The sequence below is a fragment of the Camelina sativa genome, chromosome 20 (genome assembly GCF_030686135.1).
Source record: "Camelina sativa cultivar CO46 ecotype springtype chromosome 20, ASM3068613v1".
NCBI lineage: Eukaryota > Viridiplantae > Streptophyta > Magnoliopsida > Brassicales > Brassicaceae > Camelina > Camelina sativa.
This window is the reverse complement of record NC_141899.1, coordinates 6,751,996-6,778,060: the sequence shown is the minus strand read 5'-3', so window position 1 is coordinate 6,778,060 and position 26,065 is coordinate 6,751,996. Positions and strand designations below refer to the sequence as shown.

At 36.6% G+C, this 26,065-nt stretch overlaps 7 protein-coding genes and 2 pseudogenes across 15 annotated transcripts; 4 read left to right on the top strand and 5 right to left on the bottom strand.

Annotated features, from left to right (window-relative positions):
* Positions 1 to 1,406: 1,406 nt before the first annotated feature.
* On the top strand, positions 1,407 to 2,619 carry LOC104772274 (F-box/LRR-repeat/kelch-repeat protein At1g09650 pseudogene; annotated as a pseudogene). Its single transcript, XR_015593174.1, has one exon. The product of XR_015593174.1 is annotated as an F-box/LRR-repeat/kelch-repeat protein At1g09650 pseudogene (transcript).
* A 1,157-nt stretch (positions 2,620 to 3,776) lies between these two features.
* Positions 3,777 to 6,133, bottom strand: LOC104769843 (S-adenosylmethionine decarboxylase proenzyme 2). Its single transcript, XM_010494152.3, has 3 exons — positions 5,926 to 6,133; positions 5,739 to 5,820; positions 3,777 to 5,340 (listed from the first exon to the last, which is right to left on the bottom strand). Exon 3 carries the CDS (start codon positions 5,036 to 5,038, stop codon positions 3,947 to 3,949), a length of 1,092 nt encoding a protein of 363 aa, XP_010492454.1. The 5' UTR covers positions 5,039 to 5,340; positions 5,739 to 5,820; positions 5,926 to 6,133; the 3' UTR covers positions 3,777 to 3,946.
* Positions 6,134 to 8,348: 2,215 nt separating this feature from the next.
* Positions 8,349 to 11,054, bottom strand: LOC104769840 (uncharacterized). 3 transcript variants are annotated; one of them, XR_015593282.1, is made up of 8 exons: positions 10,816 to 10,955; positions 10,177 to 10,334; positions 9,905 to 10,100; positions 9,633 to 9,803; positions 9,430 to 9,546; positions 8,910 to 9,103; positions 8,673 to 8,831; positions 8,349 to 8,581 (listed from the first exon to the last, which is right to left on the bottom strand). XR_015593282.1 is itself a non-coding variant. In XM_010494147.3 (8 exons), the coding sequence occupies exons 2-8, from the start codon at positions 10,323 to 10,325 to the stop codon at positions 8,495 to 8,497; spliced, it is 1,077 nt and encodes a 358-aa protein (XP_010492449.2). In that variant the 5' UTR covers positions 10,326 to 10,334; positions 10,816 to 11,054; the 3' UTR covers positions 8,349 to 8,494. The 3 variants fall into 3 exon arrangements, 2 of the variants coding, with proteins under 2 accessions (XP_010492449.2, XP_010492451.2); XM_010494147.3 differs by having other exon boundaries at positions 8,910 to 9,107; positions 10,816 to 11,054; XM_010494149.3 differs by having other exon boundaries at positions 8,910 to 9,107; positions 10,715 to 10,953.
* Positions 10,984 to 15,117, bottom strand: LOC104769841 (structural maintenance of chromosomes protein 5). The gene is made up of 4 exons (XM_087505638.1): positions 14,919 to 15,117; positions 11,588 to 14,524; positions 11,445 to 11,517; positions 10,984 to 11,330 (listed from the first exon to the last, which is right to left on the bottom strand). The coding sequence occupies exons 2-4, from the start codon at positions 14,502 to 14,504 to the stop codon at positions 11,162 to 11,164; spliced, it is 3,159 nt and encodes a 1,052-aa protein (XP_087361764.1). The 5' UTR covers positions 14,505 to 14,524; positions 14,919 to 15,117; the 3' UTR covers positions 10,984 to 11,161.
* Positions 15,118 to 15,295: 178 nt separating this feature from the next.
* LOC104769839 (uncharacterized protein At1g32220, chloroplastic) lies at positions 15,296 to 17,924 on the bottom strand. 6 transcript variants are annotated; one of them, XM_087505636.1, is made up of 11 exons: positions 17,679 to 17,924; positions 17,462 to 17,564; positions 17,130 to 17,199; positions 16,727 to 16,815; positions 16,580 to 16,635; positions 16,423 to 16,478; positions 16,252 to 16,345; positions 16,043 to 16,122; positions 15,902 to 15,944; positions 15,707 to 15,798; positions 15,296 to 15,626 (listed from the first exon to the last, which is right to left on the bottom strand). In XM_087505636.1, exons 2-11 carry the CDS (start codon positions 17,518 to 17,520, stop codon positions 15,456 to 15,458), a joined length of 810 nt encoding a protein of 269 aa, XP_087361762.1. In that variant the 5' UTR covers positions 17,521 to 17,564; positions 17,679 to 17,924; the 3' UTR covers positions 15,296 to 15,455. The 6 variants fall into 6 exon arrangements, 4 of the variants coding, with proteins under 4 accessions (XP_087361762.1, XP_087361763.1, XP_010492445.2 ...); XM_087505637.1 differs by having other exon boundaries at positions 17,130 to 17,196; positions 17,679 to 17,912; XR_015593279.1 differs by having other exon boundaries at positions 15,902 to 15,964; positions 17,462 to 17,679.
* Positions 17,925 to 19,230: 1,306 nt separating this feature from the next.
* TBL19 (TRICHOME BIREFRINGENCE-LIKE 19) lies at positions 19,231 to 22,068 on the top strand. Its single transcript, XM_010494141.3, has 2 exons — positions 19,231 to 19,814; positions 20,997 to 22,068. The coding sequence occupies exons 1-2, from the start codon at positions 19,338 to 19,340 to the stop codon at positions 21,801 to 21,803; spliced, it is 1,284 nt and encodes a 427-aa protein (XP_010492443.2). The 5' UTR covers positions 19,231 to 19,337; the 3' UTR covers positions 21,804 to 22,068.
* Positions 21,993 to 22,607, top strand: LOC147918528 (protein trichome birefringence-like 21 pseudogene; annotated as a pseudogene).
* Positions 22,128 to 23,828, top strand: LOC104769838 (protein trichome birefringence-like 21). Its single transcript, XM_010494142.3, has 2 exons — positions 22,128 to 22,829; positions 22,909 to 23,828. The coding sequence occupies exons 1-2, from the start codon at positions 22,650 to 22,652 to the stop codon at positions 23,668 to 23,670; spliced, it is 942 nt and encodes a 313-aa protein (XP_010492444.3). The 5' UTR covers positions 22,128 to 22,649; the 3' UTR covers positions 23,671 to 23,828.
* Positions 23,740 to 25,969, bottom strand: LOC104769836 (golgin family A protein). Its single transcript, XM_010494140.3, has 6 exons — positions 25,283 to 25,969; positions 25,033 to 25,155; positions 24,709 to 24,897; positions 24,541 to 24,622; positions 24,259 to 24,323; positions 23,740 to 24,182 (listed from the first exon to the last, which is right to left on the bottom strand). The coding sequence occupies exons 1-6, from the start codon at positions 25,565 to 25,567 to the stop codon at positions 23,880 to 23,882; spliced, it is 1,047 nt and encodes a 348-aa protein (XP_010492442.2). The 5' UTR covers positions 25,568 to 25,969; the 3' UTR covers positions 23,740 to 23,879.
* Between the last annotated feature and the right edge of the window lie 96 nt (positions 25,970 to 26,065).

Here is a 26,065-nt window from a genome sequence, read left to right as displayed (position 1 = left end):
AATTCTATTCTTTCAAAACTATAACCTAAATGTAAAATAGAGAATCCAAACCTAAAAAAAATTCTAAAAACTTATTTAACATAATGTAATTATGTAAAAGTCAGCAAAATGAAAATGCTCAAAAAAATGGTATTTTTGAACAGTGGTATCTCAAAAGGGGCATTTCTAACTAATTCTGATTTTAATACGTATAAAACAAAAAATATGTGTTTAAAATTGTAACTTTTAAAGATAAATATACACTTTCAAAAAAAATTATAGGATTACGTAGTAATTTTAATTAAGTTACTAATTCTACAAGAAAAAAGATTACCTTTATTCTTAAAAAGAGAAAATGGATTAAGGATATATAATTAATTCATAGAATATTTAATAGTAAATTATTATTCCTAAAATAAAAAAGATTATAAAGACTTATCTCTATCCAACAACTAAACTATCTAATATTTTTTCACAATGTAATTTCTTCTACTTTGTTATACTGGTAAAGGTTGTATTATTCTTATGATGATGTTTTATATTATAAAGTAAAACTACACAAAAATTGTATGAACGATCCCATATTTTCAACATTTTAGTTATGATACCAAGCTAACCTATATACATGTGTGTTTACGTAACTCAAAGCATATGTTAACGTATTATGCATATATATATATATATTTTTAACTTTTTTTACATGATGTAAATTATTACTTAGGACAACGATATATATAAAAATATCTTAGCCAACGTTGGTTTTCTAAAAAATTTAATGGTTTTCTTTTTTTAACAATTATTTGTTGTTAATTTTCAAATATTATAATTTTATTATGATATAGACTAAGATGCATAGATTGTGTTTAATATAAGTTTGTAACTATTTTAGCTAAAGTATGTAAAAGTTAAAATATGGTTTATTATGATGATACAAATAGTTAAATGTATTAGAAATAGATATAGTGAATTTTAAATTCGATTTAAAAAAATTATTAAAATGTATAGATAATTACTCATATTTAAATTATTATCGATTTATTTATTGTTTTTACCCGTATATTAATGTAGACATTATCTAGTATGAATAATAAAATAAGTTGGAATAAATTTTCTCAAAAACTAAAATTTAGTGGTAAATATAGAAATCGATTAGAAATGTCCTAAATCATATTTCATATTTGGGTTCAGACCATCAGAAGAAAAATCAAATCCCATAAGAAAAGATATATTTCCTATTGCTGATTGGAGTATTTCTAAAAGATTCTTCTTAATTAAAAAATTTTAGATTTAAGAGAATGAAAGCGGTTATTCGTAATTATATTTGTCTGATTACACACTTATCTTACTTTATAATTTATTCATTCTTTATCATTTATTTCTGTATAAATATTCTCTTCATTCATCAATGGAGACGGCAAGACAAAAGAATGTCGAGAGAACGTTGCTTGAGGAAGGAATCGGTGCTGCAGCTGCCACACGAAGTAGTAGAGCAAATCCTAGAGAAACTTGCGGTAAAATCTCTGCTGAGATTCAAGGCTGTATCGAAGCAATGGAGATCAACAATTGAGTCCCAATTCTTCCAAGGAAGACACTTGACGCATCGTCAGCGATCAGGAGATCCAGATGTTCTCATGGTGTCCGAACGACCCTACACGGGCACTGACACCCTAAGAACCATGGTGTTGGGTTCCTCATCTGTCAAGATCCCTACTCCTTGGGAGGAGACGTCGGACAAGACACTCTCCTATTGTGTTTCCCATAATAGCTGTGACGGTCTCCTTTGTCTCTTTTATCCCAACAAATCTTTTGTGTTCAACCCAGCCACTAGATGGTATCGGGCTCTTCCTCGCTGTAAGTCTCACCAACCCTTGTATCCAATTCTCTCTACGTTTGGATTCGGTAAAGACATATTCACGAGCACATACAAGCCCGTTTGGCTATTCAACTCTTTTGAGTTAGGCCTAAAAAACGCTACCACATGCGAAGTTTTTGACTTTACCACTAACGCTTGGAGGTATGTCACTCCAGCTGCTCCTTATCGCGTTCTTGCTCTCGTTAATCCCGTGTTTGTTGATGGGTCGCTTTATTGGTTAACCGACTGCAAAGAAACCAAAGTTGTATCTTTCGATCTTCATACCGAAGCTTTTCAAGTCATCTCTAAAGCTCATTTTCTCAATTCCTCCGATCCTTACAAGGTGTTCATGTGCAACCTCGACAACCGCTTGTGTGTATCCGAGATGAAGTGGCCCAAACCAGTGATATCGATATGGTCGTTCAGTTCAAGCAACAAGACATGGGACAAAACGTATTCCATAAACCTGGATGTATTTGTTGTTTGGTTCCCAAATTACCCAGTAAGTTACGTTGTCATGCCACTAGCATTTCTGAAGAAGAAGAAGAAGTTGTTTTATGATCCTGTGGTAGATCAAGAACTATTTCTTACACGTGTTTCCGAAACCAAACGAGATGAAGTTGCTTTCTCGGGTGAATCCACTGGAGTTCCTGTTTGTTATTTTCCTAGTTTAATCTCTATTTTATAGGTTTTGGTTAGTGACAATGCCATAATATGTAACATTTGCTTCTTCCATCAACTCTTTGTTTCTCCAAGTTTTGGAAACGCTCAAACCATCTTGCAACTTTAGCAACAACATTGATGGTGAATTCCTTATTTGATTGCTAATTTTTTTTCAAAATTTTGCCTTGATATATAACTAGTTCTTTACTCAGCAACAATGTGGGTTCACATTTTAAACTGAGAATATATATTGAAATCATTACCTATCTTTACCAAGAACGCAACGTGAAAGAAGATGGGGTTTGGGTTAGGCTTAGGCGTATGCTCGTATTTGTAGTAGTTCCACTCTGTTTCTGTCGTGTTGTTGATCTCAAGTTTTGATGTATGTGTTTACTTATGGTTTGGTTGCAAAGCAACGGCTAGAACAGGTTATATTACTCAAGCTGGGGAGAAGGATTTTCAGGATTTAAAATCTGACCCTCCTCAAATTATTGTCTCTACTCAACTTGTATGCTTTTATGATCATACAATGTCCTTGTTTGTTCCTCCCTGCAGATTTAGAGTCTGAAATCGCACCCACATGGTTTCAGTATTACAATAAAGAACTTATACGTACATTGTCCTTTTCAGACCACGAAGCTTTCGATCATCCTGTGGCTTGTAAGACATTATTAAATGGGTTTTAGAAAATCGTTAATCGTTGTCTTCTCCGTTTAAACTAGGTTTGCCGATCTATTATGTCTGTCTCATAGCATTTTCTGTTGACAACCAAATAATTTGAAATGTGCTTTCAGGTCTCTTGGTTGTTTCATCAAAAGACGAAGAACCTATTAAGAAATTTGTACATTTTTTCAACTCCAATAGATTACCTAATGATGGTGCAATCGACCCAAATATTTAGTTGTTCCTTATCCCCCTAGTGTACGATATGATTTTTCGTCATAATTTTTGTAGGTGTCAAAAATGTAATTGTTTTAGTTGACTGGATGCTAATTCTTCTGTATAACTATTCTAAAGTTCTGTCCGAGATGACAAGTCAATTTGGAAATAATGAATCCAACTTACTTTGCACTAATTCATCTAAAGAGGGGAACATGAAACATCAGGCTAATCCTTGGGCTCCAATCTTTTTCTCTCTCTTAGAGATTAATATTAGAGAATGTTGCTCTTTTTACTAGAGAAGGTTGTTATGAGATTAATATTAGAGAAAAGAAAACAAAGGTGTTATGAGATTAATTACAAAGAAAGTTACTCTTTTTATAAGACACTAAAATCATGAAAATGATCATAATAATAGATATATATTTTCATAAAACTTGATCATCCGAATTCACATAGACCAGACACAATCACTGGTTTAAGGGATAGAACAGAAGAAGAAAAAATATCCATAACACATTCTTATTCGAGATAACAAAGTAAGATAACTTGAGCTTATTAGAAGATTTCCCCTTATTCCTTCTCGTCATCGCTGTTGCAGCTACTGTTGCTGCTCCACTCACATTTCAAGGTAGATCTCGGAGAACCGCAATACTTCCCTAGCTTCTCAAACCTCTGATAAATCATTGTTCCTCTCTCTTCTCCTAGAGACTCCATTGTCAACTCACTGCATCCGTAATCATCTAGGTCCACAGAGAGACCTGAGTTGTACCCCTTCTGTGCGACGCTAGAGTGAACAGCTACTGAGAATTGCTTTGGCTCGAAGCATGTTAGCACTTTTGATACCAGGTGGCTCAAGTCCATGGTTGTGAAATCGTATCCCACTGCTTCAAAGCTAGCGTAGCTGAAACCATCTTCTGGAGTAACATGGATGGTGGAGATCGCATCACCTTCGATGCTGTTCATTGAGTAGCCACATGGCTCAAACTCAAAGTCACAGATTTGGGACTGAGGAAGGATCTTCCTGATGCCAGAGTTATCAGTCATGGAACCAGCCGAGCTTGATTCGTTCTTGTAGAACACAGATGCCTTGTCTCTGTCCAGACCAGTCATACACATCTCGAGCGTGTATACATTGTTGTTGTTGTTGTTGGCCTTCTCGGCAGATGCAGAGTAAACATGCCACTTCTTGGTTTCATCATCGTTGCCCATCAAGTGCGCAACACTGCTCAACCCCAGCTTAGCAAAGTGACCGTCAAGAACAGAGACTTCTTCAGAGAAGTTACGGTGAGGGAATGGTTGGCCTCCAGGACAGAGGAAGCTTCCACGAGTGTACCTCACTGCCTTAACCTCAAGAGAGAGCTCAACAGCTAACCTCAAGAGTGGCTCAATAGAGAGGAGGAGCTTAGTAGTGCCGCAAGTCTTGATAACGATCTTGTAAGGGAAGATAAAGAGACTGGACTCAGAGAGAACATAAGAGTCGAGCTGATCGTTGGAGAGAGATGAAACGATCGTGCACTCAGCAGGTTGAAGAATCTCATCGATCTGAGACTTGGATAAAGCACGGAGACCTTTGCCTTGAGTGTCAAGAAAGAGACCAGGCTCAAAGAAAGTAACTTCAAGCCGCTTCTCGTAGCCTTCGAATCCGATTGCAGACATGGCCATCTCGGTTTCTTCTTGTTGTTGTTGAGTGGAGAGAACGAGAGGATACAGGAACCAGAGCTTTGAGAGAATACAGAGATTGTTGTAATAATTGGAAAGCTATGGGAGGGAGATGAACTAGTGGTACTCAGGATGGCCTCTTAGCGCAGTTAGAGTAGACAGAAGATTTGAATTTCTTGATTCCACCGAAAGGACGAACGTCTTCAATGCTGTAACCGAGGGGTGCTTCGTAAAATAAGGAACTAGTGCTTGACTTCTTATTACCAGCTTTCGATTCCATCATAATCTCATTCACGCTTTTTTTGCTGTAAATTTTACAAAACCATATATAATCAAAGTTAGATTGAATTTCTTAACCAACAAGATACAACAAAATTATATAATAACTAGAGCATCATAAACACATAATCAGATTATTGTAAATTCAACAAATCCAGATATCTCACAAACACACAATTATCATATTATTTTACCATAACAATTAGAGCTATCATAAACCCTAAACCCCTAAGCAGAGATTATAACCAAGAAGTTACAAAAATAATATAACAACTAGAGCAAACACATAACCAGATTATTATTAACAAATCCAGATATCTCACAAACACAATTATATCAGATTATTTCATCAGATCTATGTCACAACGAGCAATCAGAAAAACAACAGGAACAAAGATGGGTTCGTAGGTTAGAGAGGACTTACATGTATAAGAATATTTGAAAACGATCCGGAGTTTGTAGTATCTTCTTCTATTGAATCCAAGATATTATAACAAAAACGAAACCTGAGGAAACAAATCAAACGCAACAAGATTAATCAGGCTGAACAAGATGATGATGATGTAAAACAAAGAAACAGATCTCTAAATAAAAGGCTAAAAGAAACAAACCTTAATAAGGTGATTGATTTGAGGGAAAAAAAAAAAACTCGAAACCCTAGAGATTGAGAGATGATGATTTTGGAAACGAGTTTGAGATAGAGAGAGATGGATATTGTAGAGAAATAGATGGTGTAGAGGTCTTGTTTATATAGTATCAAGCCCAGATGCGTTGTGAGGCTATTAGGGCTCGGGGATAATTTACGATTTTACCCTAATAAGGGTTCTTTGACCAAAATAGCCTTTTACCCCTTCTTTATGTGGAAATCATACTATTAAAGGTGCGAGATTCGCGACGATTCTGAACCACAAATCCAATAAAAGCAATAAATCTTTTTTTATTTTATTTTTAATGCTATTTATGGGTAATATAAATTATTTTAATTGGATTAAAAACACGAATCTTTTAGGTGGCACGAACAAAGCATCCACGTTAAAAGGCCTTTGATACTCAAAACGATTTCTGACCACGAAAAAGATAACAGCGAATCTCGTCGTTTTATTTCAAGTAATTTAATACAGTACTAGTTTTTGCCAATTACGTTTTAGATCTTCCAGATAGGCTAAGCCACAAAAACACTGTAGCCAATAAGAGAAGAACACGTGTATATAAGTTCGAAACGACACGTTTTAAGAGTTTTCGATAACTTTCAAGAAAGAGACAAAACAAGAGATGTGGGGTATGCGTGAGCTTTGCTTTTAATGGGTAAGAGTGGGGCCCAGAGAATCAAATGCTCTTCGTCTTTCCTTCAACTTCTTTAGACAATGACTAAAATGACCTTATCTCACCATTCCCGTGAGTCCGTGACTCATATTATCCGTTTTGGTCTCAACTACTCCCAAGTACACTTTTTTTCCAATTAACTAATAGAGATAACAAGATTAGTTTACCAAATTCAGTTAACCTAAAATTATTGAAAAGTCATGTGGCAAACTAACGCTTTTTCATCCCTTAATTTAATTAGTTTACTAAAACACTTTTTAAAACATATTCAAAGAAAGAAAAAAACTACCAAATTAGGATACTCATCATATACATTTTATTAAAATTTGGAGCGTTTGACAAATTAGTATATACATCGTATAGTCATCATTTATATTAACATTTTTAAGTACATTTTGGTTTATGCCCTTTAAATTTTATTTATTTAATTTTTTTTATAACACTAGTTCCTAAAATAATATCATAAATAACATTGCAGAGAAACTCAAACACTAAACTTTCTTAAACTGACCATCTATATTAACATTTTTGAAGTACATTTTGGTTTATGCCCTTTAAGTTTTACTTATTTAATTTTTTTTTATAACATTAACCCCTAAAACAATTTCATAAATAACTTTGCAGAGAAACTCAAATACTAAACTTTCTTAAACTGACCAACATTTGTTACATTTATTGCCATAAAATCTTAACAACATCTATACATTCTGATTTTTCCGAAAACAACTCTACCCATTAAAGTTTTAACCCATTAAATCTCCAAAACTATCTTTATGGATGCTAGAATCTCTCAAATTTAAATGATATATAACAGATTTTCCATAACAAAAGTTTACAATATCCATAATTATATTAACATTAATAAATTTCCTAAACCGAAAATCCAATTATAAAATGTCACATCAAATATGTTGAAAACCCTCGATATAATTTGGTTTATTTTTTATTTTTTGAGGAATTACCAAAAAATTAAAATTCTATTAATTATCATAAACTATATATATTAACATGGAAAAATTATAAATTATAAAAATATGCTAATTTGGTAAAACAATTAATATAATTAAACTTGATAAAAAAAACTTACTTTGATTTTTTTTACGCAAAAAAATATCTTGATTTTGGTGAGACAGGTTGGCATTAATCCCATATAGGGAATTAAGTGAAATTGTTTTTTTTTAAAACACTTTTAGATGTGTACCAGGAGATAAATGTATTACTAGACTATACATATACCACACGGGTTAAAACCTTGAATACAATACAAAAATCCTATACTTTGAATACTTATATCAAATACCTATAAAATTTTATATTTTTAAGATTAATAAAACAATAATAAAATAACAAATAAATACAATATAAATTTTAAAATTTTAAAATTAAAAATATTGTCTCGCGGTAAATCCTAGTATACTAGTATTAAATTACACAAACACTTTGAAGGAAGAAATGATTTGGAGTGAAAGGGGTTTACTGCATTAATTAAAGAGTTTAAATAAAAGGTTTGTGCTTATCTTGGCATCGAGCAAATCAACCAGACTGGTTAAAAAAAGGGAGAAAAGAGTATGATTTGTGGATTTGAAGAATGATTCTTCCAGATTCAAGCTTGAGTTTTCTATTACAATTTGACTTTTTTTTTTCCAAAAAGTTAATTTCAATTATATGCCTTCCCCAAAAGAAAGGATAATATACAATTGTTTAGTCGAAATTTTGTTACAAAAGAAGAAACTTCTATTGTTTTCTTCACACATGAGTTGTATGGAAAATAACAGAGAGGAAGATAAAATTTGCAAAGAATGAGAAGAATCTTGGTGAATTCGGTTTCGGTTTGATTCGGTTGAAGAATATCAAACGCTATAGTTGAACCGGGTTGGCCGTTTGAGCCTGTTTAGCTACGGCTTTCTCACTCTCCTGATTCATTTCTTCCAAACGCTTTGCTACCTGGTTGAGATTCATTACAAAAACAGACAGTGACACAGGAGAGTATCCGAGTAGCTTTTTAGTGTATACGAGTAGGAAAGAGAGAAGAAACCTTAATGGAATAAGCCAGTGGAAGCAAAGTATCAGGATCCATGGCATCTTCAGGGAAATTCCTCAAAGCATGCATGAGTTCCTCAAACGGCAATTTCAACAAATCATCATGGCAATACTTCAACAATGCTAAACCAACTTTGAACACAACGTTAACACCCTGTACCGACAAACAAAACAAAGATATTATACATTTGAAAGAGACTTCTGATATTGTAAGATGTTGAATGTGAATTACCTCGGCTAGAAACACATCCCAAATTCGTAGAGCCGAAGGGAAAGGAACTGAATACGAAAAGACAGTTATGAACCATTGACTTGCATACATACTCGGATTGATCATTTCTTGAGTGAAATGTTCTCCTAGTTTCGGCATTAGCTCCCTTACCAACTGATCAAACTGTAATAGATATTGCTGTACAAGAGGAAGCCCTGCCTACATTTACACAAATCAAACACATCTTCTATCATTAAAATCGCCGAGGAATTGAAATGCTGTTTTCAAGCATAATGTTCCAAAGAGTCACTATCATAACTTCAGTGTGAATCATTGATAGAGAATGGACTGCTAATCAAGTAGACTCTAATCAGAACAAGACACTAAAAAGTCTCTACAGAATAGTTGACACAGAAATTTAAAAAGCAGGCATAAACTATCCCTCAGTTAATTAAAGCGGCTCTATCTTTTTCAAACTACTGTAATTCAAGAGGCAAGTAGCTACAATATTTGATATCTTGTAGAGTAAATAAAGCATCACCTGATACAATCCTTCCATTGGGGAGTGAACAGCTCCTTTCAGTAATGCAACTAATAACCAGAATGCATCTTCTTCGCTCATATAAAGAAGCAACAAACCGGCGACAAAACCCATTCCCTGCAAATTGTGTTTAGAACCATAAGTCTTTAACAGAGTATGCTTTTAAACAAGAGGAAAGGAAAGGACAAAATTTCTAGACAAACCTGAACGTATCCAACATCTCTGTCATAAACAGAGTATGCTTTTAGAACATTGTATAATGATCTTTGCCCTGGTCCATGTCTCTTCTGGAAGAAAACATGTGATGGGAAAGTACGGTTGATATCCCTAATGATATCAAGTTCTGATGCTGATGTCTCATAAATCACCAGTTGCTACAATGAAATCAAGAGTAATTATCAGTTTTTGTTTTCCCTCAGCAATGAAGCCAAAGAAAAGGAAACGTATCAAAGACACACAAGGAGATAATGGTTACCACATAAACACCAGGATTCATAAGCAAAAGGTCTCGACTTCCAGAGATCAATTGCCAGACAAGACCCCTTAAGCAATCAGGGATCCCTTTTCGAATTCGCCTCTTGACAACATGAGGTTTTCTCCTAACGTAATGCTTCCAGTCACTACCTCCAGTTCCAATCATCTTCCTCCATTTTGTTACTCTTCTCTCCTCCCTAAAGAATTTAGCACCCATGCTCAAATAACTGATTCTCAAAAACAGTAAGAAGAGTTTTTCATTGAGAAATATACTTGTCAGATGAACTAGATGATGATCTAGTCTTAGTGAAACGATGAGGAGAAGAATTGCCATGTTCCTGCTTGAGAAACCCAAATCTATCAACCGGTACAAGCAGAGGGACTGGTCCTGGTTCACTGTCATCTGTTCTTTTTCTCTCCATTTAACGAACCTGAAAAAGACCAACATACTCTCAAAAACTCTTAATATCCCCAACATTGTACGGAACCAGACCTAAATGCTTTCTTTAAACTCAGATCATCATCATCTAAGATCCTGGGGCTTTGATCTCAATATGACATAAAAAAGGGCATTTGCAGAAAAACGCAATCAGCAATTCGATCCATGGAGCAGCATCAAAAACGTAAACAGCACGAAAATGCTGAAGAAGAGATAACAACATATATATATATATATATATATATATATATATATATATATATACTCAATGGTAAATCAGTTCTTTGTTTCTACTAGAGAAGAAGACAACAACGATCCAGGAAGTAAAAAAGTGAAAGATCGACACTTTATCAGAGAAAATTCGAAACCCACCAACATTCCGGTGTCAGATCAAGAGGGTCGTATCCAAAACCTTAACTTTCTAAATCAACGGAGACGCCTACTCTAAAATTTCCCAGCAGCAAAATTGATACCTGAAGTCTGAAGAACAATGGAGCGATGAAATTGAAGATGACTTGAAAGGAAGGAACTTGGAAAAGAGAAAGCGAGACGTTGGAGATCACATCGATCACTCTTACGCGTGATTTAATCACGTTCGTTCCAGTTATATAATTTGTTAGAAAACAAAAAAAGCTTTAGAATTTATCGCCATGGAACTTTTTTACTTTTTCTAGAGAAAATGTAAACCAAAAAGAAAACACGAATTCGGTTCAGATTTAGTCTGCTCTGACCGGCTGGTTTAACAGCATAAAATACAAATCCTAAGTAAATAAATACATTTGTTTTTCGATAACCGAAACTAGAAAGATGATGATGTTTTTAAGAGCATTGACTAGCTTCGTTTCGTCTCATGAGATTGCCCCAACTGCCACCAAAGCTCCAAACTTTTGAAGGCTGCTCGATCCAAGGACCGTTCATGATGTTCAGAATGCTACATGCTTCACTGTATTCTAGCTCCGGCAAGAGTTTTGGGGTCAGTAAGAAGCACCTACATACAAGAAAAAAAAAAGACCCACACATTGTTTCTTACTTTTTAAACACAAAGAAAAAAATTCAAAGCTTGAGAGCAATTTCCAAGGCTATTGCAAAAAGGACAACTTACTGTGGTGTGTTTGGTTGGCTTGCAGCTCTAACTAATTGTTGAAACATCTTCCTTTCGTTTATAGGATCCATACCTGCAGAAGCAATCACAGATTTTAGTATTTCTATTTGATGTTTCTTAAAAGTTAAATAAAGCATTTTTACCTTGATTAATCTCATCAACAACCCTGAAAGGACAGTTTGTCAGATCTTGAAGAGAGACGAGGTAAAGGATAGTTGAGACAGAACGCTCTCCTCCAGATTGGTGGTGAGAACTTAGAACCTGTAGTTTCCCTGACTCCCTGAATTTCACTTTGATATGTATTCCGTATTGATCAAAGTCGGTGTCACGCTCATCCAATGAAACTTCTCCTGCAACTGCCATTTCTTGAAAGTTGTGGCTGAAAGTTTCATTTATCTGAGCAACAAGCTGTCTCAATGTTGGAAGCCATTTCTCCTTTAGCGAATCGATATCTTTCAAGCATTTGCTCAGATCTCTTTTATCAGCTTCCAGCTTTGTAGAAATAGTTTCTATCTGTTTCTGGCGATGTTCATACTCTTGCAGTATGTTCTCGTTTACGAAAAGGATCGAATTGGCTTGAGACATATTGTCTTGTATAGCCGCTTCCAATTCTTCAATTGTGGTAGGCATCTCGACGAACTCCTTTTTAAGTTCAGGTGTGATGGTTGCAATAGATTCTGCATTCCTCTTGGCAGCTGCTAGCTGCACCTGCTTTCCTTCTACCTCTTTCTTACAATACTCAACGCTGACAGATAGCTGCTGTGCCACTTTCTCATATTGTTTGATATTGACTTCCGACTCTCTGATCTTTCTTTCCAATTCAATAGAAGCCATATGCTTCTCGGTGTAACTCCACCTATGAGCAATAGAATCCACGAGCAATTTCTTGAGATTCATCGCATATGTATAGCGGTCAGCATTAGCTCTGGAAGCCTGATCAATCAGCTTAGCAACTGAAGCATCCAAGTCCTCCTCTTGCTCCAAGGATTGTAGCTTCATCTTCCTTTGCTGGTAACGCGTTTCCAAGTCGCGGCGTTTTTTCTTCTCCAGAAGCGAAACATTAACTATCTCCTCCCTTTCTTTCTGAAGTTTAGCGGCTTCTTCTTCGAAAAGTCTTTGCTCTGTTTGAAGACTCTTGAGAGTTTCCTCAATGGATGAAATAGCGTCTTCTAACTCCTCCTTTCTTGATCTCAGTTTCTCAAGCTCCCCAACGTCCACCCCACATAATAAAAGACGTGATGGATATACAGAATCTACACTTGCAGAGGAATGACCACCATACCTTGAGGAAGACCACCGGTAGTGATTGTCCGGTGTCCAAAAATCTCTAACACCCAACTTGGAGACTTCTTCAGCCCTCTGATCAGTAATCTTCGATCCAATGTACGAGCCATCCAGACCAAACTGGGAAGTTAAAACCTCCTTGATGGCGTCAGGAGCATCAAATATTTGATCAAGCCGAGCATGGATCCCAAGAGAACGCATCTGATCAGAAATATGAAAGGAAGCCTTTTGATTGCCGCCTTCGCCCACAAAGTTCAGAACAGGAACGTCGAATCGTCTTAGATTTCTAACCAGGAAATCACGGTCCTCGGAATCTTGAGTGATAAAAGACTTCCAGACATAAAAAGGAACATGACCTTCCAAATAGCAAGCGTTCTCTCGATTTGGAACGTTAACCTCTACCAAAACGGGACCGTATACTTCCTTTTTAAACTCATGACGATTCTGTTGCACCCATTGATATGCGTCAAATATCCTTTCAGCTCCATTTCTCTGTAGCGCATTTAAGAGTTTGTTATTTGCATTCTCCATGTCCTTCAACTTATCTACGCACTGCCTCAGGGTGAATCTCTTCTGAGACAAAAGCCTCTCGTTGTCCTCCTTCTGACTCTTCTTTCGGTTAATGCTCTGATGCAGCTCTGTAATCTGAGAGCTCAATTCTTCAAGTTTGGCTACAGGACGTTCATATACAGGCAGATCTTGGAGTTCTCGTTCCGCAGCAACCAGATCCTCAGTAGCTTTCAGAATCCTTTCTTGGCGATGCTCTTCTTGTTTCTTCAATTCCTCCAGTTCTTTGTATGTTGCCACTACACGTGCTTCTGCCTCATCTTCTTTCTCGAGCAAGTTACCACGGTTTCTTCCATTTGCATCCAGGAGATTCTTAACCTTTTTGCAGTTTGAATCTATCACAGCTTTATCCTTCTTTTGCTTTTCAATAGGTTCCTTCATGCTGTTCAAATTCCTTGCAGCGTCATCCAATTTTTTCTGCGCTTCCTTCATTCTCTTCTTAGAATCCATGTACTCAGCCTTTCTCATATCATACTTAAGCCATGGCAATTTCTTCTTCATAGAATCAACCTTGGTCAAAAACAACTCTCTCTGCCTAACACGTTCCACATCCTTCTCTTGCTCATCAACAAGAGCCTTAAGCTGATTCATCGTCTCCCCATTTTTCTCCACAGCTCTCTCAAGCTGCTTCAGTTCACGGCTTTTATCAACAAGCTGGCGATGATGGACTGGCAACTGAGGATCACCAACAGCTTTTTCTGTCTCCTCCAAAAGCTGCACAGGAGTTAACTTAGCAAACTCGCAAACCCTGTCTTGTGGCAGAAACTGCGTAAGATTGTTAACTTGGATGTTAAACTTCTGGATGATCTCAACCACTTCCCTCTTACTAGTTGCGTTTCCATTGAACATCCACTCCGACTTGTTACGAGTATCAATCTTACGAGAAATCGTAAAATTTTCTTCGTTGGTGTTCCCTCTAAGAGAGATCTTGACATAACCAGAATCTTCACCACGCTTAACATATGCACCAACACTGGTTGCTCTACCAAGAAGCTGAGGCTCACCACCAAGACAAAGTGCAATGGCACAGACAAGAGAACTCTTACCTGATCCGTTTGGTCCAATTACAAGGTTCAAACGTGATCCAGGTTTGCATACCAAGTGATTAAACGTCATGAAATTGTGAAGCTCGATTTCGATAATATTCCCAGGTAAAAAATCATCTTCCCCTCTGGAGATTTTGGGACGCTTAGCACGACGTTCAGACATTGTTGTTTCTCTAGGTTAACCTGAAAAGTTACAAAATTTGTATATGAAATCCCCAGAATCGAAAATTAGAAAGTTAACTAAAAGGTTAAAACTTTAAATCTGGGCAAACCCTAAAACCAAAATTGAAGAAACGAAAAACTAGAATTTGGTCAAATGGAAACTTGTAACCACAAAAAAAAAAAAACAATCATCAGTTTCACAATATCACTTCTCTTCCAACACAAACCCTATGACTCAAAAAAAAAAAAAAATGAACAATGAAACCAAACAAACAACAACAACAAAATTAAGCAAAATTCAACTATTACAAAGGAGACAGAGACGAATCCCAAAGAGAAGAATACACAATTCGATTCAATTCGCTGAAACAAAGTTGAATTTACTCAATCCAGAGAGAGAGAAGACAAAACAGACCTGAAATAGTGAAACTTAGCCGAAATCGATAATTCTCGAGTCCGAAACTGTACCATACGAAAAAAAACCCTCTCTCTGTCTCTATTTGAATCGCGATTTTGAGAGCTGAAAGTGAAACCCGATGAATAAGCGAAAACCCGGGAAACCAAAAGAGCACGACAAAAAAAAAGCACACTCTCCCTCTCCCTAGGTTTATTATGCCTTTTATGACCGGTTCGATTGCTTTTTAAAATCATAATAATAATCATACACGGTTACGGTTTAGTCCGGTTATTTAATAAAACCCGTTCAAATTTTAATCAACTCAATAGGCTCCGCTACAATTCGACGCTTGGCATTGTTAATTTGTTTTGGCACTCCTCTGAGAGAAAATAAAATACGTAAAATGAATCTCTATTATATTGCTTTGAAGCTGCTTCAGTTTCAAACATTTATTTGGTGGCAAAAACTTAGAGACAATGGTTGTCGTTACATTTGATTTTTAGTCAGTTAAAACCATAAGAAGGACAAACTTTGTTTGTGTCGTGTAACTCGTGTTCAGTGACCGTGTTGAAGGATCCCGTACACATCGATGATTCCAGAAGCGAACTCGGGGTCGACTGCAGCTTTTACCGCAGTTCCTGCTACGGATTTAACATTGACCGGTGGTATTAAAAGTGGCCCGATCAGTGGAAGTTTCGTCACCTCTTTTGGTAACAGCTTCAAAACCTTCAGATGATATTAAAGAAAACAAAGATTCAATCTTTTATTATTTAAAGATTCACACTTTTATTCAAACTTGTTTTTACCATTTCGAGTGGAGCTCCAATGAGACTAAGTGGCAGCTTTATGCTACCGACCTGACGAGTCCCGTGTATGAATCCTGGCCTTAATACCGTTCCTAAGAAAGCCATACAAAACAACAGGTTCTCAGTGAAAGAATATAATGAACACGCATAATACAACAAGCGAGTTCAACATAAAAAGTGAGAGGATTTACACACCTCTGTTTCCGAATTTATCCAAAATCTCAGCTTCAGTTGCTCTCTGCAAATTTATAAAATAAACTGATCAAAGAGATATGTAATAATATCTAAAGAAGAAAATCCAAAAAGACAAAGACAAAGAATAAGAAGAAGAATAACCTTTCCTTCGAAATATCCTCGAATCAAGTTATTTATCACACCAAAGTCCGCAGCTGATATATACACAAATCTTTTCACACCTGTCAATAATAATATAACAAGCTTCTTTTTCTAGTCAGTTTGCCAAAGAACATACAGAAACATAGATATGTTTGCCCATACAAACAAAGAAGGGCTTAAAAATAATCACAGTCTACAAAATATTTTACCTTGTTCTGCAGCAGCGTTAACAGCATTAATGTTTGCAGTCCCGTTAATTCTGACCATTTGTGAATTGGAACCGAAACCACCAACGCATGAAATCTGCACAAGTTTCCACATGAGATACGATTGAAAGGAACCATATGATGAAATGACTTTTCAGGAGATTCCTTAATTACCACAGATGTAATTCCTTCTAGTGCAGGCTTCAGAGAATCAGGTGAAAGCAAATCACCTATTGTTTAAGTAGGAAAACAGAAACCAAGTCATTTACCAAATTCTTTTTGTTTAATAATGATCAGCAAAGTGAGATGTGTATTCAGATCTTGAGAATACCTTTATGCCAGGTTACATCATCGACCCATGAACCATGCATAGTAGATCTTCCAGACCTAATAACAGTACAAAGACAAAAAGATAAGCTACGAAAGGACAGTATATGAGCAACACGTAAGAGTTTAAAGAAGGTAATAATAGAAATACCTGCTAAGACTAGATACAGAGAAACCTTGTCTCAGTGCCTCCTTGCATATATGTGAACCTACATAACCATTTCCTCCCAAAAGCAATATCTGCATTCAAGACAAAAACGATGTGCTAGGTACAGTGAATAAAAAAAAGAGAAACAGTTTGTGAACAAGTTTCTTTGCATAGCACTGAAAAAACAAACACAAATTGGATCAAAGAGAACTCTAGTATATAAGCCAAGAGACTTCTCATCAACAACCTCATAACCAAAGACAACTCTACACTCTTATCTCAACTAATTCTATTCTAAACTAACTTTGTAATGTGACAATCGGATTTGAAGAACTCTCTTATCACAATGTCTAATCAAACTCAAATGAAATGAAGAAAAAAAAAAAAAAAAGTTATGGTGAATTACTTTATTACTTGAATGTGAACCAGAGGCTTCAGAGAAAAGCCTTTCATTTCCTCTCTGAGTGATTGAGCTGCTAAAGAGATAAAAGACAAGACCATCACATCAGTATGTGCAAACCAATACGGCGAAATCACACAATTCAGCAGTAAAATTTTCAACTATTGGGACAGTCAGAGCCAATGCCCCAAAAGATGAAAACCCCCCTACAAGTGCTTCGTCTCTGGTAAGCGTTTTTATCCGATAAAACCAAACTAACAGCAATAAAGATCAATGCTTTATTCGAACAACATTATACAGAGATCGAAAACCTAGGAAGAGGAAGAAGAAGAACTCACGACATCGTGATGGCTGAAGATGATGCCTGTGATCGTTTCCAAATCAGAGACCTCAACATCGTACACTTAACCCTAAACCTGAGAGTAGCTCAAGTATTGTAACCTGAGAATTAATTGAAACTTGGGTAAGCGATTAAAATTTTGAAACTTTAGAATTTCTTAAAAAGCTTGAAATCGCCATCTTGGAAGAAGGAAGAAAGAAAAAAAAAGGAGAGACCTTTCACAATCACAACTGTAGAAACGTTTGTGGCGTTCTAGCTTCCACGTCGACGATCCACGTGTCTCCCTCTTATACAAACTCTGTGATTATGACTTGTAGTATTGGTACGTTCCAGTAGTGTGACTCATGACTTCTATACGATCAATGGTGATGAATCATGATGATTGAGGTTTTGCTTGATGCTGATGAAATTGGATTTGATGATTGTGGTTTATTTCGGATTACATCGATAAATTTGGTGATGATGATTGTTGTTTGATGTTTGTGTAAAATTACCGGATTTGCAAAAACCGACATAAACATTTCCGTACCTAACCAAACCGAACCAAAATGTTAGTGGGTTAGTTTTGGTCCATATTTCCATATTCAGAATTAACGCAAAACTCGTAATATTGTCAAAACCTTTATAAAACTCTTGCCACAGTTTGAACATTTCAAGAAATCAAAGCTAATTTGGTGCCTTAGAGATATATAGTTAAGCAATTATGGACAGAGTCGCAGGAGCCAAAAACGAATCAGAGAGGCTTGGTTCGTTGCAACTGGGTCAAGTGATCAGGTCACAACATTGTTGACCTTGTGTCCAAAACATTATATTGCCTGACTTGGACCAAAACAGACAATTTCGTTGCAAGAAACTGAGAACAACAAACAACAATGCGATCTCTTTCATGTAAGTATTGTACGCTATCAGCTATAGAATCATATGAAGATTCAGTGATGCGACCAGATATTTTGAAGTCGGCCTTATCTGTGTATTGTTACGTTAATTATATAACCAAGACATGCAGCCTAGTGGTAGTACTTCCGTCGTTAGAGGCGTAAATTATAATAACGTTATGGATCTATATATAGGCTATGCTTTTGAGTGTTTCTTAGATGTTAGATCATATTCACATTCAATTTTACTTGTTAGACCATAGTGTCTACTTGTTTGTGAATTTAGAACTACTAACTCGATTCAGAAGTTTTTTGTTTAAGATATAATGAAACAGTCAAACAGAAACCCTTGTTACCTTTTGATCAATAATAACAACAAGCCAAAAAGAATCCACATGGGTGAATGAACTCATATATGTTTGTCCTAACTCCTAGTCACTTAACTTTTTTGTAACAGTTGGAAAAAACATAATATAACTTGATATATATAATATAATCAAAAGTAAGAATTGTTGAAAAAAAATCACTATGATACATAAGTAAGTTATATCCAAGACATGTAGCCTAGTGTTATACTTCCGTCGTTGCGTTATCTCAGCTAAATTCATATACAGCACAAGACATGCTTTTTTGAAAATCAAATTACAGTATTTGTGACACTTACATATATATAACAACAACCTAAAGCCTAATTACATGTGTTTATAGAATTAAATATCATTTAAACCTCCAAATTGCCGACAAAAAACGTCCATATTACTGGAATAGTCAAATCACCTTGTGAATTTATTTGTTTCATTGGTTACTTTAAATTCCTCTGCTGGCTATTTTTGCAATAATCATAACTCATAATTTAGATGTGACACCTACTCTTTTTGTTGTATCACAAAGGATTCACAAATCTTTTTGCACAACTTATAAACAAATCTAGTCCCAAACTCTAGATATAGTCTTCCTACTTTCTCTCCTCTCTCTATCTGATCATCTATCTTTCCTACAATGGAGCTTCTTCATTCTGCAACATTTCCAAGTAAACAAAAGCTACTCATCGTAGTGACCATTGCCACAGCTCTATTCACCATCATCCCTCTTCTCTACCCTTTTCTTGAAGACCCTAACTTCTTCCTCAAGCAACAACCTCCAAGCCAAAGCAGCATCATCAAGCTCCAAAACCCCGTCGTAGCATCACACGAGGGCTGCGACATATTCTCTGGAGAGTGGGTTCCTAACCCTGATGCACCTTACTACACAAACACGACGTGCTGGGCGATACACGAACACCAAAACTGCATGAAGTTTGGAAGACCCGACACGGATTTCTTCAAGTGGAAATGGAAACCTTACGGCTGCGTAGATGGCTTGCCTGTTTTTGACCCGTTCCGGTTTCTTGAGACCGTGAGAGGTAAAACTATGGCGTTTGTTGGCGACTCCGTTAGCAGAAACCACATGCAGTCTTTGATCTGCCTTCTCTCTCAGGTAACTAACACCTTTTTATTTCTTACATTATATTTTAGTTTTTAGAAAAACATTTCATTGTTTTAAAACTTATTATTTGGTCTCTGTTTTTGTTGGGACATATGTTGCTTAATTTACAAATTAAAGTTCTTCTTTTTATTTTCCAGCATAATTTTGAATTTTCTAAAATAAGAATTTAAATGTATGATGTAAACGGATCAAAGTATTAATTTGTCCTTAAACCCACTTTTTGGTCACTAAACCCGCTATAGACAATTCTCAGTTTAACTAGCAAGAAATTGCATTAAAATAAGTAAATCATAGTTTAGTACTTAAGAAGATTATTATATAACCACTCTTGACTTCGAAGTAACATTATAATCGATGAGCTTCTATAACTCGAATCATTAGCTCATAGACTCGTACGTATATATGACTTAATTATTAGTCGAAGTTACACTTTTGATAAAGTAGTTACTGTAGTATAAACGAAGTTATATGTGCATCATTACTTCGATGAGATTGAGATCATATACCCTCATATTAAGAAGTGTATGCATATACCCTTATTAATTGACATGTATGTTATTATTACCTAACTTTTTTTTGATAAAATCATATAACTACTCAATTAATTATACAAATACAAGATTGGTTCGTGCATAAAGGTGATTTTGGTTCACCGGTGCCACAATTATTGAAATAATGTTTTTCTTATATAAAAATAAGTAATTATGAAACAGGAATGTGTAGTCCAATGATTTTGGATGTTTTAATTAAAAATAAGTTTACTTATGTGTAAAGATTCTGAAAAGGAATAGAAATTATAGAATACACATTGACATTTCCACGGAGTTTATTAGCTAAATAACCAATTGTATTAGCAAATCGCATAAACAATATCAAAGAGGGATGTCTTGTCTGGCTTCTTTTTGTTAAATTTTTGGTTTGGATTTTTGTGCACTGATTGATGAATCGAATCTTATCTGAATTTTGGTTTGTTTAAGAATAATAATAATGTTTCCTTTTGTTTTATAATCAAAAGAAATTCTAAGCTCTACTTTGGTACGATTTGGTTACAGTAATATGTTCAAATTCAAAAAAATGAAACCAAAATGAATTATTTCCAATTGTAGTTTTCATCAATCTGTCCGGATTAGAGATTCTTCATAATAGAAACTAAAGTTAGATTTAACATTGTAGGTTGAATATCCGGTGGATGCTTCGGTCAAGGATGACGATTATTTCAAACGATGGACATACGAGACATACAATTTCACTATCGCCGTATTTTGGACACCGCACTTGGTAAAGTCCATAGAACCCGGTCAGACCCATCCCAAGAATACTGATATCTTTGACCTATACCTCGATGAGGCGGACGAGAGTTGGACTGCAGATATAGGAGAGTTCGACCATGTGATCATCTCCTCTGGCCATTGGCATTACCGTCCATCGGTCTACTACGAAAACCAGACAATCATCGGTTGCCACTATTGTCAACTACCGAACATAACCGATCTCTCAATGTTTTACGGGTATAGAAAAGCGTTTAGAACCGCATTGAAAGCGATCTTGGACTCGAAGACCTTCAAAGGGGTTATGTACTTACGGACTTTTGCACCATCACATTTTGAAGGCGGGTTATGGAACGAAGGAGGTAATTGTTTGAGAAAACAACCTTATAAGAGCGACGACCAGGCTCAAGATGATACGACAAGGAAGCTACACAAGATTCAGTTGGAAGAGTTTTGGAGAGCTGAAGAAGAAGCGAAGAAGAAAGGGAAGAGGTTAAGACTACTAGATACGACTCAAGCGATGTGGCTAAGACCTGATGGTCACCCGAGCCGCTACGGCCATATGCCAGAGGCCAATGTCACATTGTACAACGATTGTGTTCACTGGTGCTTGCCCGGTCCTATTGATAACCTCAATGACTTCTTGCTTGCTATGCTAAAGAGAGAAAAAGACAAAGGATTATTGGCTCAAGTTCGGAAAATGTTGTCTTAATGAGTAAAATGAGCAAGCCAAATCAAGTCTTCTGTTTCTCTCTCTCTCTCTCTGGTTTATTTAATTATTTTTAACAACATGGTCAACGGTTGTGCCTAGTTATTGGATGACCACTACCTCACCATTATACACCATATAAATACATACATATATATGATAAGCTCGGACACCATTGTCTCGAAGCAGACAATGGAGCTTCCTTTGTTTGCAATCCTTCAAAGGACACCACGAGTTGCAGTTACATTAGCATTTGCTCTGTTTCTCTTCACTATAGTCCCTGCTCTATATTCTCTCCTCGCAAATCCAATCTTACCTCTATCAATCTCATCATCTGAAACTGATCGTTCCCATATGCATTTCAGTCATCTTAATATTTCATCAACTCAAATTCATTCACCCGTGAATGGCCCCATTCCCGCTCCACACGACCATACGCCTTCACGTCATCGAAAATCTTCTTTCCATCAGATTCCTACACCCGAGAATGGTCCCATTCCCTCTCCAACAATTCATACACCTTCAAGACAACGGAGTCCTTCATCTCATCAGATTCTTTCACCTAAGAGTAGTCCGATTACTGCTCCACCACATTGGATGTCTTCCCCCGCTCAGAGTCCTTCACCTGTGAACGCTCCCATTCCCGCTCCACTTAATCAGACGTCTTTAAGACATCGGAATTCTTCATCTGATGATCATTCATCCCCAGTCAATACATCACCATCAAGGATGCGGAACAGAGATGATGAGCAAAGGTGTGATCTTTTTACCGGGGAATGGGTACCGAACGAAGAAGCTCCATACTAAACCAACACCACTTGTTGGGCGATACATGAGCATCAGAACTGCATGAAGTACGGGAGACCAGACACCGGGTTCCTGAGATGGAGGTGGAAGCCGGATGGATGTGATCTCCCCATCATTGATCCTCAAGAGTTCTTGGAAATGGTTAGAGGGAAAGCCATGGGGTTTGTTGGGGATTCCATTAGCAGAAATCAAGTTCAATCTCTCTTGTGCCTTCTCTCTAGGGTAAAATATCCAACCTAATTGTCAATGATCACCATCTAACCAACATATCTCTGTGTGTTAACTTTTTAATTCCTTGTAGGTGGAATATCCTGAAGATATTTCTCCTTCACCAAATACAGATTTTAAAGTATGGAACTACACATCATATAACTTCACTCTTCATGCCATGTGGTCACCATTTCTAGTAAAGACTACTAAACCTGACCCAACAGATCCCAAGTCCAAGTTCTTCAGCCTATACCTCGACGAGTATGACACTGCGTGGACAAGTCAGCTCGACAAGCTCGACTACCTGGTTATATCATCCGGCCATTGGTTTTACCGGCCGGTTATTTTCTATGAAAATAAAAAAATCTCTGGGTGCCAATATTGTGCGTTACCAAACACTACTGAGTTGCCTTTGGACTATGGATACAGGAAGGCTTTAAGAATTTCTCTAAAAGCTATACTCGAAAATTTCAACGGTTTGGCATTTTTAAGGAGTTTTTCTCCTCAACATTTCGAAGGCGGGGCTTGGAACGAAGGAGGGGACTGTGTCAGGACACGACCTTACAGACGAAACGAGACTATACCCGAAGGTTCAGATCTCCAGGTTCATGACATTCAGCTGGAGGAATTTAGAGCTGCAGAAGAAGAAGGGAGGAAGAAGAAGGGTTTGAGACTAAAGTTAATGGACATGACTCAGGCAATGCTATTGCGACCTGATGGGCATCCTGGGAGATATGGCCATCTACAGAATGCGGGGGTGACTTTAAGAAATGACTGTATTCATTGGTGCCTACCTGGACCTATCGATACTTGGAATGATATTTTGCTACAAATGATGAAGACAGAGAACTAGATCCTCAAGAATGAGTAGAGGAGACCAAATATCTAAAAATGTAAAGAAAAATTTATGTAGAAGTCTCAGTATTCAATTGCAGTATATTATATGGAAGGACAGAAAATCATTTGAGAACAATTATCGTATTCCTATAAATTTTATATGCAGTGTATTGACCCCTTTGCGCAAACTAAAAAGCACAACAGAGCACTCTTGTACACAATTTCTCAAAAGGAAATTTTGATGAAAACCAGGACGTGCAAAGCCAAAATGTAGACGACAAAAGCTGACCTGAGATACATAAGCCTCGTTTGGGTCTCATTTCTTGTAGCAGATGTATATGGAAGGTAGGAATGACCATCAACTTCCTGGTCTGAACCAAATCCTCTATCTGAATTTGTTCTCTTAAATCTGTTCCTTGCAGCGTTCCCCTCAACGTTAAAGCTCTCATACCTTCTCCACAGACTGTTTAGTCTCTCTAACTCCATCTCATTCGAATGAATCTCACCAACAATCCCCTCTGCTTGTGCCTGATTGACATATCAAAAGTTTCTGTTAAGAAACCGTGTAAAGTAAAAGTGTAGACTAATTTGGCTTAAGATGGACCTGCTTTGCAGCTAATTGCTCGATTAGACTATGAAGTTGTTTATCCAGTGTCTTCTCTCTCTGAGCTGTGAAAGCAAAAAATTTCCAGTCAGATAATGTGAATGAACAGTTCACGCTATCAACCTATCTAATGGAACCACAAACAGATTTCTATGGGAATCTTGCTTAAATAAGCTATTAACAAAGATTTTTGGTTTCATATAGTATGTTGAAGACGTAATGGTTCAGAATGGTGATAAACTAGTATTTTAACAACTAATCAGATTTGATGACAAAAAGTACCTGGAGAAGGCTGCTTCAGTGCTCTTTCCTGTATAACAGCCCAACTCCTCTCTAAATCCTGAACTTTTTCTTCCATTGAACTCTAAAAGAAAAATATAATTTACACTGCCGTTAGATATACAACCAGACAAGATAATTCTACAAAAAGAAGGTAAAATGAAAACCAACCAAATCATTCTTTTTGCTCTCCAACTTCTCTAGCATAAAAGATTTCATAGCCTCTGTATCTACTTCATCTCTTCCATTCCCATCACGCTGAACAACAGATTCACCAGAGCTTTTGGACTGACTTGCTTCTAGAGAAGCTTGTGCATCTTCCTGCTCAGTTTTCAAGTTTTCCTCCACATCTTCTAGCTCCTACAAACCATATGATATCAGGCAGAGCCCAAATGGTAACAAGAGCAACATTACTATCTAAACAAGATCATAGACAAGTAAAGAACCACAATCTATATTTGAACAAGAAAACGTCTATCATCTAGGGTAACTCACTTTCAACTTTCTAAGAAGTGAATCTGCTTCAGTCCTTTTCTCGTCTAATTTGGTCTCACAGGTTGATATTGCATTCTCATATGCACTGTTTTCTTCCAGCAGCGTCTGCTCTCTCATTTGTGCCTAATTGCAATACCAAATTGAGAACCATGAGGATCATAAATCAATAAGCCATGTCCATATCAAGACTAATCCTATAATGCAAACACACGATTCCAAAATCAGCTTTCACTATATCAGTAACTCAAACCTGTTCACGAGTAGCGGAATGCGAATCAAGCTGAAGAGTGAGAGCGGCATTGGAGGCGAGGGAGTGAGCAAGAAGGTGAGGCAGACGCTGGGAGATATCCGGTGGAGGCAATCTAAGCCGTAGATCTTGGATCGAACGGCTGAGGGTTGTCGCTTTCCGGCCAAGCTCGTCGACGTATCTCTGCTGCTCCTCCGTGAAAACAAGTGGGATCCGATCTTTCTCATCGTCTCCTTCTTTTCCATTTTTCCCGACGACATCGGCGGCCCAAGCTAGTAGTCCGGCCATATCTTCTCTTCTTCTTCTTCTTCTTCTCCGTCTCTTTGGTAAACTAGCAGGAGGACGATCACAGAGCTAAACCGAGGTGGTTGGTGCTTAAACCGGGACAGTTCGGTTACGTTAGGTGAAATTCAATTGTTGGTTTGGTTGACGCGCAAAATTGCTTTTACTTTCTACTATCCATCCTATATTTGGGCCTCAAAAAAGGCCTTGTCTATCAAACATCAAACCCAATCTCTATCAAATCAGAATTTACAACTAATCTTTTATATTATAGAATTTTCTTTATCTTTAATAAATTCTAATAACTTCTGTTAGTGTTAAATGTTAACATCAAGTAATACTATAAGAAATGTGATATGTAAATCTTGAAGATAGTAGTATTATTTTAGGGATATATATAAATGCATTGAAAGCAACATTTATGAGCCAAAGAAATGTAATATACATTGCCGCGTCCGCGTGTTTGCAAATTTAGTAATTTACATTGCTTGCAATCAACCCTCT